The 21,127-nt window shown below is 40.9% G+C and overlaps 1 protein-coding gene across 1 annotated transcript; it reads left to right on the top strand.

Moving 5' to 3' along the window:
* Positions 1-3,041: 3,041 nt before the first annotated feature.
* On the top strand, positions 3,042-14,410 carry LOC134555929 (cytochrome P450 2J4-like). The gene is made up of 9 exons (XM_063408006.1): positions 3,042-3,227; positions 4,193-4,355; positions 5,268-5,417; positions 7,226-7,386; positions 8,645-8,821; positions 10,843-10,984; positions 12,837-13,024; positions 13,196-13,337; positions 14,007-14,410. Exons 1-9 carry the CDS (start codon positions 3,057-3,059, stop codon positions 14,183-14,185), a joined length of 1,473 nt encoding a protein of 490 aa, XP_063264076.1. The 5' UTR covers positions 3,042-3,056; the 3' UTR covers positions 14,186-14,410.
* The last annotated feature ends 6,717 nt before the right edge of the window (positions 14,411-21,127 follow it).

Here is a 21,127-nt window from a genome sequence, read left to right as displayed (position 1 = left end):
AGAGGTCTTCCAGTCTGTCTCGTGATATTAGTGGGTGCAGGAGGTAAAGAAGCTCTTGGAGGAAGCTTTCTAGAGGCAGATAGTAGGATCTGAGATAACATTCCCTTTGACTGATATGGTTTGCTGTTGAGCAAGCCTGTTGTATACAACTCTGTCATTGTCACTTGGGAAGACAGTTCAGGGTTTCACCCCCTAAACCAGGTAGCATTTCAACCCTTCTGATGAAAATAGAGGAGTGGCTTCATCAGGCAGTTGTGGAGAGCTTTGCAGACCACAAGCAAAGAGCAGGGTCTGGAGTGAGCAGGCACAGAGTGTTGGTAATTTACCCTTTTTAATGAGACCACTGGTTGGCAGTGAAATGGGAACTTCTTCCTCCTGCCAGGTAATCTATTTGTGATGATTGCTCCAGATCCTCCAAAAATTTATTCAGCTTCATTTATTCCTTCATTTTCTAAAATGGATTCTTCATCACAGTTAGATGACTTCACTTAACACACCGTGACCAAGAGCAGATTTGGCAGTACTAAAGAATTTTGGAAGTCTTCATGAGCCAGGTGCCTGAGGACTTGGCAAAAGTGGATGATTTTTGCTGGTTTGCTTACTGGCACTTAAAAAGGGATTTTCTTTTATGGCATTGGGATACGTTCTTCTTGTACAAGGTACAGATTGGATACTGCATGCCAACACAGGAAGGATTATTTTTATAGTCTGATTAGCTGACAGTGCCATCTCCAGGGCTGATATCATTATCACAGCTGTATTTGTTTCAGGTGCCTCTGGCCAGCTTGTGCTTTAAAGCACCCCATTCTAACAGGCAGGGACGTGCATACAGGATGAAACCTGTGTTGGCAGTTTCTTCCCCTGCAGGATGATCACCTTTATGGGATGGTTCTACCCATGTCCAGCATGTCCTGGCAGGGGGGTGGTTGGTATGAAGTCCCCTCATGCTGGACCTGCAAACATCCCCCTGGCAGTAGCTCCACACTGGTAAGAGAATGATTCATTTGTGTCCATCTGGATCCTGGAGGGGAGGCAGCACTTGCTTGCCTTTAGCAAGTTAAAAATCACTAATCCTAAAGAATGGCTGGTAGATAGTGCTGAGGAAATGCTGCTGCTGGTTGCATTTAGTAATTATTAAGAAAATGGAACTTTGGCTCTTTCATAAATACATTTTCCATCAAATAAAATAAGATAAATCCCATGCCTCAGATCTGAACCAACCCACAATCATTCTCCTTTTCCAGTGTGAGAGATCAGTATTCCAGGCTGGCTTCAGCTGAACACTGGTTAAAGGTGCGAGACTGCAGTCCTTGTGGAGTGAAGGCACCAGGGCTTAACTTCCAGTGGACAAAAATTACTTTTCCTGATGAAAAATCATTTAGATGGAAAATCTAATATCTAAAAGGAAAGGGGGTGTATTATATTGATTCTAAATAAAAAGTTCTGATAAAATGGGGAATTTGAAGCCGAGTTTGCGAGATTTACACTGGAGACAGAGAAGGCAAAATGAAACCAATTTCTTTCTAAAGAGAATTTTACTTTCCCTGTTGAAGGAGAGAGATAAGTTAGAAATAATTGTCTTGAAAAATCACGTTTTTAGTGTACACAAACAAAGCTTATGTGGAAATTTACAAAGATCCCTTGGTTAATACCCATTAATCAGTTATGCATTAGCATTAACGAAAAGATGTGGTTGGAGGCTAATTGACCTGGAGGTTTGTAAATTGTGTGCTGGCAGACTCCAGGCTGTTCCTTCTGGATAAGGATCTTTCTTGTTCCAGTGCCACAAAATCTGGAAATAGTGTCTGTCCTAAAATCAGCTTGCAAGAAGCAAGCTGGTGCACAAGTCTTGGCAGTTTTCTCAGAAGGTTAGTGAAAACAAGTTTCTTTTACAAGTGCTTTGCTCTCAAGGGATGGGCAATTTTGACAGGGAAGCATTTCAGTCTGGATCTGTCACACAGGACTGCAATGGTCATGGTTTATGTGGTGCCCAGAACCCCTCTTGTGAGATTTCCATGGCCTGATTGCAGCATGTGAACTCCTCTGGTGCTGTGTTTGTGGTTCCTGCCAGTGTTGAGGCTTGGCAAAGAGCCTTGGCCACAGACTCTATTTTCAAGTTACCCAGGAGCCACACTCATGTCATGACTAGTTCTTGCTGGAGCCCTTCGTTCTGGAGGTAGCTCAAGATCCCTTGTAGGTTTTTCTCACGTTTTGATTATTTTTTTTCCTTTTAAATCTGTATATTTAATACTAGATGTACTTTCTCTACGAATATGCATTATTTATCTCACATACTTTCTGATGATTTCTCAAATCATGTAGGGTATCCACCTCATGTCAAGATTGAATGGGGAAATGCAGAAGCAGACAAAACCCTCTGTGAGTTTACCCAGTGTAACAGGTTAGGGGAAAAAGTGAGGTCATACATCAATCCAGTTATGTTTTCAATTACATTCAAAAGTGTAACAAATTTTGCTTTTTGTATTAAGCATTAGATAGTTGTATATGTACCTTCAGATAAATGTGGGCTTTTAATTTCTATCAGCCTTGCCATTACTAGATATAACGTGTACATGGAATATATATCTGAACCAATTTAAAAACTCCAAGATTTAATATCCACTTCCATTTGCCTGCTTAATTTGTATGTATGGCTATTGCTTTTCTAAAAGCATTCGTGGTGTATTTGTAGGAACACATAACATTCAAAATCATCTCAGAACAACTAGATGGAGACTTTATGTGTATCTCCATTGCCTGGAAAACCTTGGCCCTAGTCTTTTAAGAGACCATCCCTACAAATCCTGTGATCCATACTGAATAAGTATAATCTGGATGAGAAGAAGAAGGGTGTGCATCTATTAATATGCTGAGGCATGAGAATGTAATAAGTGGAACAAAAAGGGAGTGGTTGATAATGAAGAGGGAGGGTTAGAGGTGGGGAATACTTATGATGTGAATTCAAGCTCTTATGAAAAAACTGGTTCAGCAACCAGCCTCAATAGCTTCAATAGGCAATTTTGAATAAAGGCAAGCTGGTAAAGGCAGACACTAAAATGTTGACCATAAGTCAAGCTCTTGTGGCAGTGGCTGTATTTCTTCTGATTTCACAGTTTTTAAAGTTGCAGCGAGTGCGGAGACAGTTTCCTCCTGGACCAGTCCCTCTCCCGGTCCTTGGGACGCTGATTCAGCTGAAATTTCAGTTTAACCGTGATCTCCTCATGAAGGTACTTATTTTCAGATACTCCTAATTGTCTAAAAGTCTTTGTGATTTCTCCTTTCTCATGTTGTTTGCTATGTGAAAACATCCTCTCTCAAAACTACATCGGTAATACTGTAACTGTTAGTTGCCACTGTGATATCACACTTGGCTTGGTTTGCAAAACAAGGAAAAGATATTGCAGTGTAAAGTAGTTTGCCAAGCTAAGAAACCTGATATTGAAATTTCTTAATGTGTGAAGATCATTCTGGTGTTTAAACCTATGCCCTTTTAACACTGATTTTCACTGAAATTCGTGTGAAGCTTGATTTCCTTCTATCACCCCTTGCCACTACATTTGATGAATTCATGTGAAAATTGATATAATTTAGGATTAAATATCTTTAGGGATGATATATTTGATTTGGACTTAGGGAAAAAATATTATTTAAAAAATTACTTCCATAGCATGGATTTGTAACTTTTTGAACACTGGCACCCTCCTGCTCGAGCAGTAAAAAACCACTCTGTGTGTATGAGCTTGTTTGTACTGACAGGATCAAAAACAGATGGGAGGAAAGAAGTCCAGTCTCTAAGCTAATTACTCCTCCGACAGTTCTGTGTTCTTTTGTGCTACTTTACTTGTAGAAACAATAGAAATCCTCTTGAAATAAATTAATAAATAGAAAATACCCTGTATCCCATGAATGACTGTGAACTGAGCCTTGGCTTATATACAGTAATAAAAGGTGCATAATGTTTCTTGACATAGGCATGTGGTTCTGAAAAGTGGGAATACACAGGTGTTTCCAACAGTGAATGCTGGAAAAGATATTTGTACTTTCTCAGTGATAATTGTAGTCTGCTGAGAAAAATGGAGAATATCACTCCCCCTCAGGGCTGGTCCTGCAATCAGTGCAAAAACAGGTTCATCCTCTGTTTGCAGTGTGTGGGATTTCATCTGTGCTTTCCTGGCCTCTCTCCCATCTCTAGCTGGCAAAAATTCACGGCAACATATTCACTTTATGGTTTGGACCGGCCCCGGTGGTTATACTGAATGGATTTCAAGCCGTGAAGGATGGCATGACCACACACCCTGAAGATGTTTCTGGGAGGCTGGTGTCACCTATGTTCAGAGCAATGGCCAAAGGAAAAGGTGAAAATTTCCTGGCATAAATAATGCACAGAAGTGTCATCTTGGCAAATTGCAGTTTCTTTTGTTGCTTGTGACCACCTTCAGAGGTAGCACAGAGGTGAACTGCAAGGTACAGAGAGGTGAAATAGCTTTTGGAGAGTAGCAGGAGGAAAATACCAGCAAGAGGAAAAGGATTCATAATATCTTCTACAGAATATTCACTGGGGAGATTCAGAGGTGATGAGGTGAGGCAATGGTAAGTCGTGCCACAGAGAAATGGAGGTAAAGCAGGAAACAATCCAATTCCTTGTCGTGGACAAGCTGCCTCCCACTATGACATTTTCCATGGAAGGGTGACTTTGACAGTGATTTCTTCTTCCCATTCCCTTCCTTTTGTGAATATTTTCCTGGTGGCACAGTTGCACCTAGAAGTTCATTGTGCTTCTGTTTCAACCTTGCTGTAGTTTTCACACCACCAACCACACTAGAAATTGCCAAAGCCTGTCACAAAGCCCAAATACTGAACTTTCCTGCCCTGCAGACAGGAACTTTTCTCCCTGACTGTAGACAGTCAGAACTCTTTCCCTTTTTCCCTTCATGAGAATCATCACCCTGATTTAGGTGAGCTCCAGCCATAGCAGAGAGTGTGAGACAAGCACTGCAAAGAGCACCTAGAGAAGCAGCTGAGATACCCTGAGGTACCTGATTGTCTGATATCCAACTTAATCCTGCAAGTCATCTTACTACCCAGCTGAGTTTTCCCATTTCAGCCCTGCCAGCATGATTACAGGTCAGAGCTGTTCCTTGGTGCCTTTGTTTTCACAGGCAGTACAACAGTCTAACTACATTCTGTGGCTTAGTAAATCCTTTAATGTAATCCTTGTCTATGACTAATATTAGCATGATAAAGAGCTCTTCCTTTAATGGATGCAGGGATTATGTTGGCAACTGGTCACACCTGGAAGCAGCAGAGGAGGTTTGCTCTGAGGACTTTACGCAACCTTGGTCTGGGGAAAAGAGGTCTGGAGCACCGTGTTCAAGAAGAAGCCCACTACCTGGTAGACTTCTTTGCAAGTACGAAAGGTATTTCTGCAATACATATAAATACATCTCTGCCATTAATCTGATGTTTTCAGTGTATGAACATCTCTGTCCTGTCCTGAAACTGAGGGCTGCCTTTGTTCCACATGAGAGTATGCAGGGTCTTACACTGTCTGTGTGGAATGGACTGACAATGCAAAGCCCCCAGTCCATCTTGTGTTGTCAAGAAGACTGTTGTTGCTCAAAATTATTTACAAAACTACTAAATTTGTAAAGAAAAACTGGAGCTTATTTATTATTTACATTATAGAACATCCTAAGTGGAAAGGGATCTCTGAAGATGGTCTAGTCTAACCCCTACTCAAAGAAGGGTCAATCTGAGCGGTTTCTTAGGGCTGAGTTGTAAATATCTGCAGCAATGGAGACTTCACCACCTCTCTGGGTAACCAGTTCCACTGTTCAGTGAATGCTATAGTTAAACATTTCTTGTGTTTATGCAGAACTTAATGTATTTATATTTTTTCCTGTTGCCCCTCTTGATATCACTGAGAAAACTCTGGTTCTATGCTCTTTATACCCCTCCACCACGTATTTATACATATTCAGATATCTCCCTCAGTATTCCCTTCTCCAGACTAAATAGTCCATCTCTCTTAGCCTCTCTTATGTCAGATGCTTCAATTCCTTAATTGTTCTTGTTGCGTTTTGCTCAACTTGTTCTAATATGCTGATGTCTCTCACACTGGGGAGTCCAGAGCTGGACCCAGCTCTTCAAATGGATCTTGCCAGTGCTGATCAGAGGGGAAGGATCACCTCCCTTGGCCTGCCAGCAATAAATCACCTAATGCAGCCCAGGATGACGCTGGCCTTTGCCTCAAGGGCACATTTTTGGTTCTCTTATGGTGCTGGTGCATAAAGAGACAAAATCAATGCTGATGAATTAAGCCTTGTAATGCCATTTGCGCACGCTCTGTAAAGCGCTGACTAGAATCTTGTTTCCATTACAAGATTCTACCCTGATCAACCCAGTTAGGATCACATGAGTTGGATTTCCCAACTCATTATGCAAAGGCACAATAAATCAGGACATGCTGTGGCTAGTATTGCATCAATTAAAAATAATTAGATTGAGCCCAATCCCATGGTTTAAGAGCTAGGAGAGATGGAGATGTAACCACATGTGCAATGAAAAAAGCCCAAAACAGTAAATTACCAATCAGAATCGTGCCTTGGCTGTTGGGCAGTTTCATCAATACATACACAGAGTTTTTAATGGTCATACATTCCATAGTCACAAAATAGTTTTCTTGGGATTAAGTTTCAAATAACTGCTTTAAAATTAGTTATTATACTGTTGACACAATTGGTTGAAAAGAGTTTATAACATTTTATCTTACTGGAGGTTGTACATTTCTAGCAAGGTCAGATAAAACACAGTAGCCTTGCAAGTTTCTCTGTCCTTGCTGAATAAAGTTGGCTCTCTTCTTGCTCTTCTACCCCCAGGTTCTCTTTGTCCATAGTGTTCTCAGACATTCCCATGCTTGAGTCATATTTTGATTTTGCCAGAAGGCAAATTTGCATAGATTTTTTTCCCTTACTTCTGAGTTTGCTCTATCATATGATGCAATATTTTACACATCTGGCATTTCTTAGGGTGCCACACATTCTTGGGCTTATGGGATTGCAACACAGTTGTAAGGAATCAGTTTGATACTACAATTTTGCAAATATATTGCTGCTTCTCTGTGAATTGCAATGCCTTCTCTAAAGTTCTGTGGTTAACTAAGAGGATTCTCACATTTCACTAAAGCAGGAGACATTAACAGTTATATTTATTATTGCGGTTGCAGGGAAACCTGTGGATCCTTCTTTCCCTCTTGTCCATTCTGTCTCAAATGTAATTTGTGCTGTCGTGTATGGGCATCGGTTCTCCAGAGAGGATGAGACCTTTCATGAGCTGATTAAAGCTACAGAATATATCTTCAAATTTGGAGGCAGCTTTATTCATCATGTAAGTGAATGATCTGGTTTATTTTTCTGAATAAGACAGAGAGTGATTCAAGAGCTATTGGGCAAAAGTTTTGGAATGGGTGAGTGATGCCCCACGCAGTTTTACTGGGCAGTGAACTCTCTCAAAGTGGGATGATGAAGTTCCACATGCCAGCCTCGGGCATTTGTGTTCATTCTCCTGTGTTTGGGTATTGTGGTAGTTTGCCAATAAATTTTTGCAATAAGGGACAGGTTCATGGACTGCTCCTGGGTCATGTTTGTTACTTGGTTTCTCAAACCCTGCACACCACAGGTTCCTGTGCTGGACATCATGATTCCTAAATATTAAATGTCAGGTCTGAAAGTGTGACTCACATGACAAGTTTAGACACTTGGAGAGAGGAATGAGTCAAATACCAAAGTGTTTTGCCTGTGGCTACCTATCTCCATTTTTTCTGTAAGACACAGACTTGAAGATTTCCCACAGAAATTCTACTCCTTCACCCTGAGTGAGGAGCAGCTCCAGGCATAGGCAGCAGAAGGCAGGAAATGCTACAACAGCAAATACAACTGCAAGCTTGGCAAATAAACAATCTGGGAGTCAATGATCCATCTGACACTAGAGGCCTGCTTTGCACAGAAGTAATTAAAAATTTCCTGGCAGTTCTGGTTCTGGTTCCACTGCTGATGTTGTCCCATACATCTTATGAGTAACCTTTTAATATAGAATACATAAGCAATTCCTGGAACACGGATGTCTCCCTGCATGCCATGGGTTTCAGATATTTGAAATTTCATGGAGGAACCTTGAGAGGTCGATTGGTAGAGAGTACTTTGGAGGTTACCCAGCCTGTAAAGCAGCCAGTACTTGCTTTGCCAAGCATCCTGGTCAGGAGTTTCCAGCTTCTGTTTCTCCCTTCCCAGTATTCTCCACTGGAGGGCAGGAGCTCACTTTTAAAATGCCTGAATGCAGTTCATAGCAATTGAAGATATGAATAACTGCATAGATGAATACCATTTGTTCTAGTTACAGTAATTCTTATTTGACTTGTGATTGAGCTGAAAGCCTGTGGAACTCTGAATCTTACCATCAAAACTAGAAGTTATATAGTTTGCTTTTCTCAGCTTGAAAGCTCAAGAACAGTCTTTGTCAGGATATTTTATTAATGAGACCCTAATCCCAAGCTAATGTGAATATTACCTCTCTTTGTATCAGGCCTTCCTAGTGCATTTTCTCGTGATAGAGACTTTGCAGGACCTCTTGTGTGTCACTCCCACAGCTCTATGAAATCTTCCCCTGGCTGATGAGCCATATCCCTGGCCCTCATAAGACAGCGTTGGCTGGTTATGATGTTCTGAGCAACTTCACACGGAGAGAGATCCGAATGCACACAGAGCGTGGGACGCCAGAGGAGCCAGAGGATTTCATTGACTTCTACCTGGATCACATTGAAAAAGTAAGTTTTTTTCTGCCCAATCATACAGTCATGAGGGAAAGGGCCAACATGGATCATTGAATCATCACAACCAGTTTGAATCATCACAATCTCTTGCCTTTCCAGACACCGTAATGTGAATGCAAAAAGCAGGATCTTCCTAAATCCTTTCTGATCATTGATATGCCACAGCACCTTGCAATCCTTTCATTAAAGGACACTGGTTCTTTTTTTTTTTTTTTCCCCATTGGCACAAATTGTAAATGATTGAAGGTCTCTGGTAAAGAATCCTGAATTACTAAGTGAAAAACAAGAGAAATGGGAAGGCCTGTGGAAGACAGAGTGGGATGCTCTGGTTATGATATTTCACTGGCAAAGGTTTGCCAAGAGAATTTGCAAGACAACAGCTGGATTTTGAGAACATTTTATGAAGAAATAAGCTAGGAGTCAGCAGGGTTCAGACAAGACTGGAGAAGAGGAGAGTGCCAGGGTCAGTGAAGTGTCAAGCAGCCAAAGGAACCAGGCCAAAAAAGGGCATTTTGGTCAGGTAGGCGTAGTAGAGATAGGTGGGAATCCATAGGGCTGTGAAGGGCTGTGGGAGGTGTGCACAAAATCTCTCCCTTTTCTAGACCGTATCAGGATCACTTTGAATGAATCTCTTGGGTAATGGATCCCAGCCCTGATCCGTGGACTCTCAGTTGCCCTTCTCCTCTGTGGCTCCTACCTCCACTTAAATAATTTTTCTTTTCTCCTCTCCTCCACTGTGGCAGGATATTTCCTCTTCCTGTTCTGCTTGGTGACAGGAAGAAAAAGGAGAAAGAGGAGGAAGTGGGAAGATGAGACTGCTCTTGGGTGTGGCAAGGCAAGAGTGGCCCAGAGAGCCAAAGGCCCTGGGGAAGTGGGCAGTGACTGTTGTTCCTGGTGGCAGTGCTGTCCTGCAGGGACAGCCAGTGTCCCCTCACCACTGCCATGTGCTGGTAGCAGCAGCAGAGGCAGCCACAACCTGTTGGGCAGCAGCACTCACCTACCTCTCCCTGATAATTATTTACTGATCAACTCCCACATCAACTGCTGTATTCTTATGTCCAGTGTGGCTGTCAGCCTAAATAGCTTTTAGCTCCTTGGATCCTGTTGTTTTAATTTTTTTTATATTAGCACAGTAACACACCTGGCCTTCCAAAGCATTTGACTGTTTCTAAAGCCTTTCATTGCTGTTCTAGGATTTATGAGACTTGAACATCAGTATAGCAGAAATTGTTTCACTGAGCTCTTCTGGGACTCTGCTGGGTGGAAATCATCCAAGTTTGTTTATTAAAAAAAATTGAGCTGCCTGTAATAGATGAACAGGGGCAATAAAAAAAAAATTAGATGATATTACAGCAGGGAGAAGCATCTCTCCTTCTTTTCAATTGCTCTGCTGGCAAGAGAAAGGTTCAACACCCTTGAGCATAACCTCCCTAAATATAGACAATGAATTCCCCCAAATATAACCATGTTTATTTATAATTTCAGTGTATACAAACACATCCTCACACTCCTAATTGAAAACTGTAAAACCCCAGAGCAGCTGTAAGTGAGTCATTGTGCCCTTGTATAGAAGAAACCTGAAGCCACAGGTTAAGAACTTTACTCAGCCCAGTGTTCACTGCCTGGTCACTGTAAAGCTTGGTAGAACAACTGAGTGGTGGGCTGTGACTTGGGACATGAAGAATGACACACTCATACACATCTTTAGAGGAAGATTTACTTATGAAACAATCTAAATTAGCCACTATTTGCACATTAAGCTAATTTTTTTTTTCAAATAACATGTGATTTAGCTTGACGATTAAAGTGAAACAAACACAGCTTGTCTGTTTGTGAAATGTTAATTTTTGTGTTGATAGCCATCTGTGGTGTCTAACATTCCTTACTAGTCTTCCTGTATTGTCCTATAAGGAAAGCACACTGCAGCCTGGAACCAGTTTTAAAATCACATTTAATCCTATTCTGGTTTTTCAAACTTTCATGTATAAGCCTTTAACTTTTCTTATCATTTGCAGTCCAAAGATGAACCCAGGTCAACATACAATGAAGACAACATGGTTCATTCCATAAATGACCTTTTCTTGGGTGGATCAGAGACATCAAGCACTACTTTGAACTGGGGCCTTCTCTATATGGTGGCAAATCCAGACATCCAAGGTGAATAAATAAGCCCATCACAGATATCTCCCATGTGATAGGAAAAACAATCATAACATTTTCAGGGATCAGAGATTATTCCTAGATACTGATATATGCCTAGTGGCACATGTACCCTTTTGTACTTGTAGGTCTGCCCTAGGCAGCATCAGTAGATCCAGGGATTAAATTAACTCTAATGTATTTGAGTTTCTTGTACCAGAAATTATTCTAGTCAGGAGTGGAAACAGATTGTTCCCCTTTTACATGTATGTGTATTTAAGAAGTTTGGTTTTAAGTCTAATTTTAAAATAACCACCAATCCCTTTCAAAGAGCACTGAGTAAAAACCAAAGGAAGAAGGATATTTATGTGGAATAACAGAAGTCTCACAGTTAGGCTGCAGAATATGTGCAAATACCCAGAGCAGAACAGGATTTTAAATGGACGAAAGAGATGAAGATAAGAAAACTTTGGTCAGCTTGTAGCTGTCAGACAAGAAATTCTGCTTAATCTCATGTTATCACATGTTTTGTTATCACTTACTCTAATTAAGGTTACGAAAGTACTGACTCACCTGTTTAATTTTATTTCACTAAATATAATACCTTGCACATATTTGGAAAAGCAGAATATGTGCAGAGTGATCCTTCCTGGGCTTCTTGAGTAACACATTGCACCAGGGCTCTCAGGATGAGCTGACACCAGTATGTCTGTCCTCATTTAATTAATTGGTGGCTTTTTTTTGAACCCATTCATGCTTTGCCTGTGTTGAGAGCCAGTGACAGTGTCCCACTCTGCACCATAAGGAGAAGTTTGGCATTCTGCCACATCACTGAATCGGGAATAGAAGTGTGTGTTTACATTATACAGTGGGTGATTACTTCAAACTACCTGGATTCTAAAGTGCTTCTGCAAGATAGGTCTTCATAGAAGAAAGTTTACTTAAAAATATTTCTGAATATACATTTTAAATTCTGTGAAGTGCTTAAATCTCCATCATCAGTTTAATGAAGGACTGCTGGCAGTCACAGGGGAAGGCTTGATGTGAATGGGCACATACTGATCAATGTATAATAATATATAATATAATCTATTATATAATTATATATAATATATAATAATATATAATTACATAATGATCACATAATGACCAATAGACTTCCTGTCTCTTCCTGTTGCTTCAAAAGACCTAGAAAAAGACAGGATCATTTATTAAAAATCTGAGGTATTGTTATTAGGTGTGTACTGCCTCCCTTGAAGTTTATAAATCAAAGGGGTTTTTTTGGTTAATGCCCCCAAGACTTCTATGCAATAAGTAATTTAAAATATGCTGCTCTTGATTAAAAGAGAGATGTGAAGCAGTAGATCCTTTTTTTTTAGATGGTATTTGGGCCTTGTTCTAGTTGGCATTGCTTCACTTAACAGATGCCCTGTGTAAGAACCATGTCCTTTTAACAGTAATTAGACTCTTAAGGCTCAGGCTCACCTGGCATAAATTTCAAAGAGCTGTGAGCTTAATGTTCTAACTGGCTGTAGGTGTTTGAGGCACCTAGGCAAAAGAAAACCCAAAGATAAATCTGTTATCTCTTGGATTTGTGGTAGTAAGGCAACAATTAGTTTTAAATTTTTGAGCAACAACTGTCTTTTCTTAATCTACAATCAAATAAATTCAGACCCTGAAGCAGAGTTCTCATATGTTTAAGCTGTTGGAACATCCTGCTACTTTAATTTTCTTCATTAAAAGTTACTTACTTTTCTATATTGATTGTGGTGTTGTTCTCATAGTTCTAAGTTGGGAGTGTCTTTGAAAAGGAAATTACTGAAAATACTTGATATGTTTTTCTGCCTGAAACTGTGACTATTTTCCACAGAGAAGGTGCAGAAGGAGCTGGATGCTGTTCTGGGGCCCTCCAAGTTAATCTGCTATGAGGATCGGAGAGAACTGCCGTACACAAACGCTGTGGTCCATGAGATCCAACGCTTCAGCAACATTATTTCAGTTGGCATGCCCAGGATTTGTGTGAGGAACACAACCTTGCTTGGCTTTCCCCTCAAAAAGGTACAGACATAGGTTCTCAGTTGCTACAGATTTTCCTGCATCAGTAGAGCAAGGTGTGGACTGAAATCTGTTTGTGCCAGGGTATTCTCCTCAATGGAAGAGGGGCTGGATGCCTTTGGGTCATGGTCTGAATGTGAACAAGGAACAGAAAGAATGTTTTTCTCTTTTCAGGGCACCATAGTTCTTCCAAATATTGCTTCATCTTTGTATGACCCAGAGCAGTGGGAAACACCTCGACAGTTCAACCCTGGTCACTTCTTGGACAAGGATGGAAACTTTGTGGCCCAAGAAGCTTTTTTACCATTCTCAATAGGTAAGTGGGTAACAGCACAAACATCAATGGTTTGGATTGGGACTGCAGAATGAAGATATCTATTAAAAAACCTATTGGTTGTCTATTCTAAACCTTTTTGTGGAAAACAGTGCTTAAATCAATATGATTGTTTTCAGTAGCATATATTCTACTGAACAAATAATAACATGGGAAACCAGGGGTGTCCTAACAAACATATATCTCTATTGCCCTATATCTACTTGCCCTATTTTTGGAAGGAAATTTTCTGCTAATGATTGTGGCTATTGATTTTGGGCACTCATTTCATACCAGACATATATAAGGAAAGCACTTTCAAGCAGTCCTCTTGATTCTTTATGCATTCAACACTAGAACATGACATCTCCCAGGAAAAACAGGTCCTCATTCTTCATTTACATGACGGAGTGAATTCCTTTAAAGTTGTCAGTCAAATGAAGATGAGGCATTTGAGGTAACTGAGGGGAGCAGAAGAGTTACAAGGTTATCTATAGCTGCAGATAAAATTCTTTGAAGGAAGAAACACACGAAGCTTTGTGCCATTGATTGCATTAAATCCTACAGAAATTCTGGACCTGGCAAAAATACCTTTCCACTGTGTGAGGATGAATACAGTTGCTGTTGGGGTCAGGTTTATTTACTCACTGTCCTTCCCCCTTCCCTCTGCAGGGCACCGGGTGTGTTTGGGGGAGCACTTAGCGAGGACCGAGCTCTTCATTTTCTTTGCCAGCCTGCTGCGGGCGTTCACCTTCCAGCTCCCTGAGGGGGTGACACACATCAACACTGAGCCCGTCATGGGGGGCACCCTGCAGCCCCACCCCTACAGGGTTTGTGCCATTCCACGCTAGGCTGGACGTGTGCAGGGTATCACAGACCATCTGTGAAACATCTTTCTTGTTTGTCTGAATGTATCTCCTGAGACTATATAATGCTTTTTTGTATTGGATTTGAATTTCTAGTTCAAAAGCCACCTTTTGTCTACAGCGGGTAATTTTATTTAGACCCTGTTACCTGCTCATGAAGGTGATCTTTTTTTGTGGTAAAAATTCTTTTGTTCTCTAAGACCCCATCATTCTCAGCCATAAAGGCATCTTGCAGTCTGGCCTGGCAGTTATAAATTTGTGACTGCTGAGCAAATGACAAAATTGACTGCCAGACTTCAAAAATGCATTTGTTATCTCTTATAACGAATTCATTCATTATCCTATTTCCAAAAGCAAATTGGGAAAACATACCTGGAAAATTCTACCTCTTGATGCCACTATCATCAATAGCAACGTTTCAGTCAACTTTTTGTTGATGGTCACTAATAAAAGATATGAAGGAAAAATTAGCAAATGGTTTTATTTACAGATGACTTACAGCTCACTGAGAATTTCTAGATTTGATGCAGCAGAATATGTGTAAGGCATCTTTAAACTGGCAGAGAATAACTGAGTCCAGCAGTGAAAACGTGAAGGCTGAAACTTGGTGAACCGTGAAGATACAGAGAGAGAAGATTTCTTCTGGGACACATACTTTTAGTATTTTAAAAGTCTGACAAGCCAGTTTTTGGAAAGTCTTTTCTAACAGGGCAGCTGTTTACTCCCACACCTGACTCGTGTTAGGATCAGCACTGCGGGGCTGCTACACCAGGTGCAAAACTTCCCAAAGGGCAGTTTGGGTGAGGAACCTCCTTTGGTTAGGTATGATGATAAATTGAAATGCCAAAGATACTTTTTAAACACCTCAGCAGCTCACCTTCCTGAAGCTACAAAGGCTTGCCATATACACAAATACTAGTCAAATGCAATTCAAGAGTCTATAATTAAAGGAAAGGAAAAAACTGGTTGCTATGTTAAGTATTTATATTGTCTGGAGAAATCTTGTAAAGTGTAAGTGAACTCGTCCTTCATTAATGTTCCTGTTTGTGTGAGAGAGGACAGGACAGCTGAACAGATGATCATCTGTTAAATCAGTTATCACTCGATGTCATCCGCTCTGTGATTGAGATTAGTTCCGGCAGTTCACCATGAATCACAAATTTAGATTTGTCTCATTATTTCTAATTCAATGGCTGATGGAACACAGCATCAAAATAGTAACCACTTGATATTTAGCTGTTATTAAATTAAATGGCAGGATAGCACTAGTGAAATATGGAAGACCACATCCTGACATTTTACATGACAGAAAACTGTGCCCTGGTAGAAACTGATGTCAGAGTCTGTGTGGATTTGCATGTGTGCATGGGGAGATAAGGCAAAGCTGAAACCACTGTGATTTGGGGATGTTGGAGCTGTCATTGCTGCTTAGAAATGAAGTTGGAAACATCAGTGACATTACAAGCATTAACATCTCTGCTTTGTGATGTTGTCACTCGTGATGGCCAAGTGCTTCCCCAGATATTCTTCCAAAAGGGAAGCTCATAAACGAGCCTGGGATGGAATCATGGCCAGGACAGCCCATAAGCAGCTGGAGCAGGCTGGGTTGCCTGAACCCATGGGAATGAGAAGAAACAAGGGGCATAAACACCACAGGTGTTTATGTGCAGGTGTGAAAGAGGAGACACACAGGGCACTTCAGAGGGAAACTGTACCTCAGATGTGGGCAGGTTATTGGTGCTTGTCTGTGACAGGAACTGTTCGTGGGTGGTTTCTATTTCATCATGCAGAAATGTCCAGGGGATGCAAGCCCAGAACATGAGCCATGGCAGCAGCAGGTCAGAGGGAAGCTCACAGCACCAAGATGGGAGAGCTGTGCTTTTCAGAGCCATTGCATTTCTGTTCCTGCTTGATCTTTTTGAAAAGTGAGTCACTTTAGCTCATCTTCTAATAAAGCCTGGTTTCTCTGAGCTTTTGAAAGCCTTTATAAAGCCTGGCTGATGCTGCCACAGAAGGCCAACAAGGCTGATAGCAGATCTGAGAGAGGCCCAGCTCCCACTCTTGACGTACGTGCTGACACTCTCAGCTTTGGCCGTGTGATGTCACCTCCAATCAGGCTGCTGAGCTCTAAGGGGTGTCTTGGAGACCCCCCCTTCACACACAAATCCTTCATTCCTCCCTCTTACATTCTTCATTGCTTCTGTTATTTCTCATGTCTTCCTCAGGCTCCATTTTTGTAGTGGTGCTTGCACCTGCTCAAGCAGACAGGAGAAGATCTGGCTATAAAGGAAAATACAGAAAATGTAGAGAGGCAAAGCTGAAGATTTTGGGTTCATGTAGCTCTTGGAGAGGTTCAGAGCCTGTGAAACTGTGATGTTCATCTGATGCCTTTTCACTGAAAAATTATACACAAAGCAAATATAAGTAGTAAAGAAAGAAACCTGTATTTCTAGCAGTATAATGAGGAAAAAGGAAACTGATGGTTTCCCAAAACTGCAGTATATCAGGAAGGCTGTCTGGCAGATGGGAAACTTAATGGCTTTTTTGGCTTTTATTGTCAATTAAAATGGCCAATGCATTCAACACCACTGGTGTTCAGGGAAGATTTCTGTCTAGGATAGGAAGGAGAAGTTGGAAAATAGCTAGATAAACATGATGTTTTCAGATTGGCAGAGCTGATTCATCCCAGGGTACTTAGGGGAACAGTATCAACCTCAGAGCTATTAACAATTATCTATGAAAACCTGTGGAGGATGGAAAAAGGTCAAACATTTCCTTGTCTTCAGAAGGTAAGACAAGTTGCAGCGTTATAAATCAGCCTGATTACACTTCTCAGAATATCCTCAAATAATCAAATTATAAGCACTGGAAGGAAAGCAGAGTCACTGCTCACCAAATATTGTCAAAGTTACTTAGTTCTGTTTGATGACATTGCTAGAGTTCTGTTTTCAGGAGAGAAACTATTAATGTAATTTACTGCTCTTTAATGTGGCTCTGACACTATCTCACAAACTCTGAAAATGTGGGGTATCTGAAGCTTGATAAAACTTCATGGAAAAGCCAGGAAATGCATATGAATAATGGCACGTCAAACTGGAAGGATACACAGAATGGGATTCTGTCCTGCATCTGGTACTATTCAATATTTAATGGAGGACCTTGACAGTTAAAAAAGCACCAGACCTGGGTAAGGTCTAATTTCTTGATGCCACCAGATCCAAACTGATGTCTGCAGCAAGGTAAGAAAGAGGTATTCGCAAACTTGCCTAAATTCAAAGAAACTTAAATGCAGGACATTTCTATTTGTATTTATTACCTCTGTGAAAGTGCCATTACATGGATACTTCTCCTTAGTTGTTTTAATGTTACATAGCTGAAAAGGTGAGAATTACCCTGTTCCAGAGTCTCTCATTGTTCCCTCCTTTCTTTCTTCCTGGAGTTACAATTTTCTCTGGAAAATTTCTCTGGGATTTTTTTTTCTTGGTCATTATGATTTCCACAGAGCAGAAAGCTGCAGCAGAAAGATACATTTTAGTTTTGTGGTGACTCAAAACGCCTCTAAAAGCTATAGAATTCAAACTCAAGTTTGCTGTCCAGAACTGAAATATTTTCTTTGGATATCCTTGAATAAAAGACTTAGTGAAAAAATCAGGAAGTTTTCATTAGGAATTTCTGAGACAGTTTATTTTAAACTGTATAAATAATTGGACTAAAAATGCCAATGAACTGTATTAATTTTAAGTAACATTTCAGCTGAGTTTGGGATATCTTTTGCTTAGTGAAAAGCTTATGAACTCCTCCTAGTATCTTCAAAGAAATCACAGCCTGTGGTATTTTTAGCCAAACATTCCAGGAGCTGTCCTGCAGTGCGAGATTCTAATGTTAAAAGGAATAACAGTAACAAAATTGCAGTCCTTTCCTCAAACAGTTTATGAGATATAGCAGATGAAACTAGAGATGAGATAATAATATGAATATATTCTGTGGTCAGCTGATGATATGATGGTATTCTACAAAGCTGCATTTTAAGGAGCATTACAGAGAAAATGAAAAAAAAAAAACAATTGGGATTTTTATATGATTTTTTTTTTGAAGTAACTTTTTTTGAGCACTATAACAGTGCTTATTTCAGTAGTGCAGTCACATGAGCATCAGCTCTGCCTTGTAAATTCAGGTTGGACTGACAGCTACAAGCTGTGTGTGCCTGGTTTCTCAGGTAAGACAGGCAGCATCCTTTAGCCTGCTTCTGGGTAGTTTTGGGAAGGGACAAAAGTCACCACCCACCCCTAATATTGAAGGTATTTGTAGTTTCAGCACTCAGGGGCAGCAACCAAAATCCCAGAGAAATGCAGGCTATTATGGGATGGCAGGCAGAGGTACATGGGGTTCCAGGCTTGCCTCTCTCGGACACTAATGTGGCATTGGGCTGTCCTGGCAGAACGGGCACAGCTCTGTGGAATCTCCCTGTTTGGGGATCTCCCCTTCTTGGGGATCTCCCCTGTAGCCCTGATTTTGTGCCTGAGATGTTTTGGTTTGTGAAATTTCTTTCCCAGGCGATTTGCTGTAAACAAAAGGGGATGTTTTGTCAACTAGATCTTTGTCATTCATTCCTTTTTAGAGGACGGACTTCTTGATGGCCCTCTGGATTAACCAATGTGGTTGAAGAGGTGTTAACTTTGCCACCCAGTCATATTGGTCTCTGTAAATAGTCTATAAAGAAATCTCTCCCACGAAAGGGACCGCTGCACACCAGGGATGCTCCCAAACAAATTACTGTGTGCCTTGCACTAACTTTCATTTCTCCGGGCGAGATAGTGGCATTTGACCAGACCCAGGCACTGGAAAAACAAAGTAATTTGTTTGATTATATACAGTAATACACAGTTTGGAATGTGGGAATCATATCCATGAGGGTTAGAAGCAGAATATTTATTTCATTTGCTCTGCCTCTCTCCTTTCTGTTAAGTACTGCCAAAAGAAAACTTTGAGATAATTAAAACAAACAAACAAACAGCTGCATACGAACATGAAGCATTACCATCTCCCCCCCCAAAAACAAAATAAAACAAAGCAAACAAACAAACACACAAAAAAACCCACAAAAAAACCAACCAAAGAAATTTGAGCAAAACGAAAACAAACCAGGAAATGTTGAACAAAATAATTATGGCTATTCTCCCTCAATTTTAGCTTTCTTTTGGTGTTCATCTAGGTTGAGTTTCTGCAGTAGAGGAGTCAATTAGGACTAAAATTGCCTTTTATCTTTATGATGTGTTTGACAGGATGCTTTACACAGAGCTGACCAAAGTGCTTCTCCTTGAACAATGTCATTCTCTGATCAAAGAAAGCCCTGTACTCCATTAATCTGAGCAGTACAGAATGTCTCCCTACTTTACTCTAATTGTAGGATTATAGATTTGTGTAGGTTGGAAAAGACCTCTTATACTATTGAGTCCAACCATAACCACAGCACTGCCAAGTTCACCAGTAAACCATGTGCCAAGTGCCAAATCTACATATCTTTTAAATACCTCCAGTCATGATGACTCCACCACTTCCCTGGGCAGCCTGTGCCAGGCCTTGGCAACCTTTTGAGTGCAGAAATTTTTCCTAATGTTGAATTTAAAACATCCCTAGCACTACCTGAGGCCATTTGCTTCCGTCCTGCCCCTTGTTACTTGGGAGGCCAATCCCCACCTGGCTACACCCTCCTTTTGGGGAGTAATAGAGAGGGATAAGGTCCCTCTTGTCCCTCCTTTTCTCCAGGCTGAATAATCCCAGCTCCCTCAGATGCTCCTCATCAGACTTGTGCTACAGACACATCACCAGCTCCATTTCCCTTCTCTGGACATGGTCCAGCACCTCAATATCTTTCTTGACAATTGCACAAGGAGTTCTGCAGCCTCCAAGGGCGCTTCTTTTATTCTCTGTGTCCAGGTCCAGAACTGTGACCCTGTCCCACGTGTGTTTGACATCCCCATTCTTTTCCATAAATCTTCACTCCAGATGTCACACATAACCAGAGGATGCAGAGAAGCTGACAGGGACAATATGTAAAAGTGGGGGATGTTTAGGAGGATACAGATTATTTTCTGTGGGAGAACATGGCTTTCCTGGTTTATGTGAGAAACTCAGAGGTCTCTCTCAGGAATATTAGTGCAAAGAATAAAATTTCTTCCAGCCTAATATCTACAGGAGGAATAACAGTTTTAACCTCAGCTGGTATTTCTCAATCCCTTTTATCACAACACTCATGGAATATTTTTTTGGGGGGGGAAAGGATCTTTCTGGACATTGCTACTGTATTGCACAAGCACTAATATCATAATTTGAACAATAAATAAAAATTAGGTAATTTTTTCATATATTTTTCTTGCTTAATTTTGGGGATGTGTCTAGGTACTGCAGTTATTTAACGTGCAATCAGTTGGGAAACTGAAGGCCTGCATTGTCTTTGCCAGTACCCACTGCTAATCCCTAGATACTGTATAATAAATTGATTTGCAGTCACTGCCACCCAACTTGCCCTTTGATCCGTAAGGAATTGTCAGATGCTGAAAGCTGCTGAGTGTGCTTGCCATCTTTCTTGAAAGTCACACCAGCAGAGTTGCCATAGGTGCTGGAAGTTATTTCCTGGAGGGAGGTGTGAGCAGCATTGTCCGAGTGCTTTCTTCCATAGGAGACTCGGATAAATGTGGAGGGGCATTGGTTACGTGTGTCCCTCCCTCCCTTAGGGAACTGGTAGAAGAGCAACAAAGGACCAGCAGGGAGGCAGATGTTGAGACAGGGCAGATTAATGGGGCCTGTCAGGGCACAGTCCCAGCTTTAAGTTCAATTTTGAAGGGAATTTCTTGCCACATACAGTGTGTAACTCTAAATCCCCTTGTTCCCTTCATATTAGCACTATTGCAGTGCAAGTCCCCATCA

Source organism: Prinia subflava, chromosome 11 (genome assembly GCF_021018805.1).
Source record: "Prinia subflava isolate CZ2003 ecotype Zambia chromosome 11, Cam_Psub_1.2, whole genome shotgun sequence".
Lineage (NCBI taxonomy): Eukaryota > Metazoa > Chordata > Aves > Passeriformes > Cisticolidae > Prinia > Prinia subflava.
Note: the sequence above shows the minus strand (reverse complement) of the source record. Positions and strands in the feature narration are given on the sequence as shown.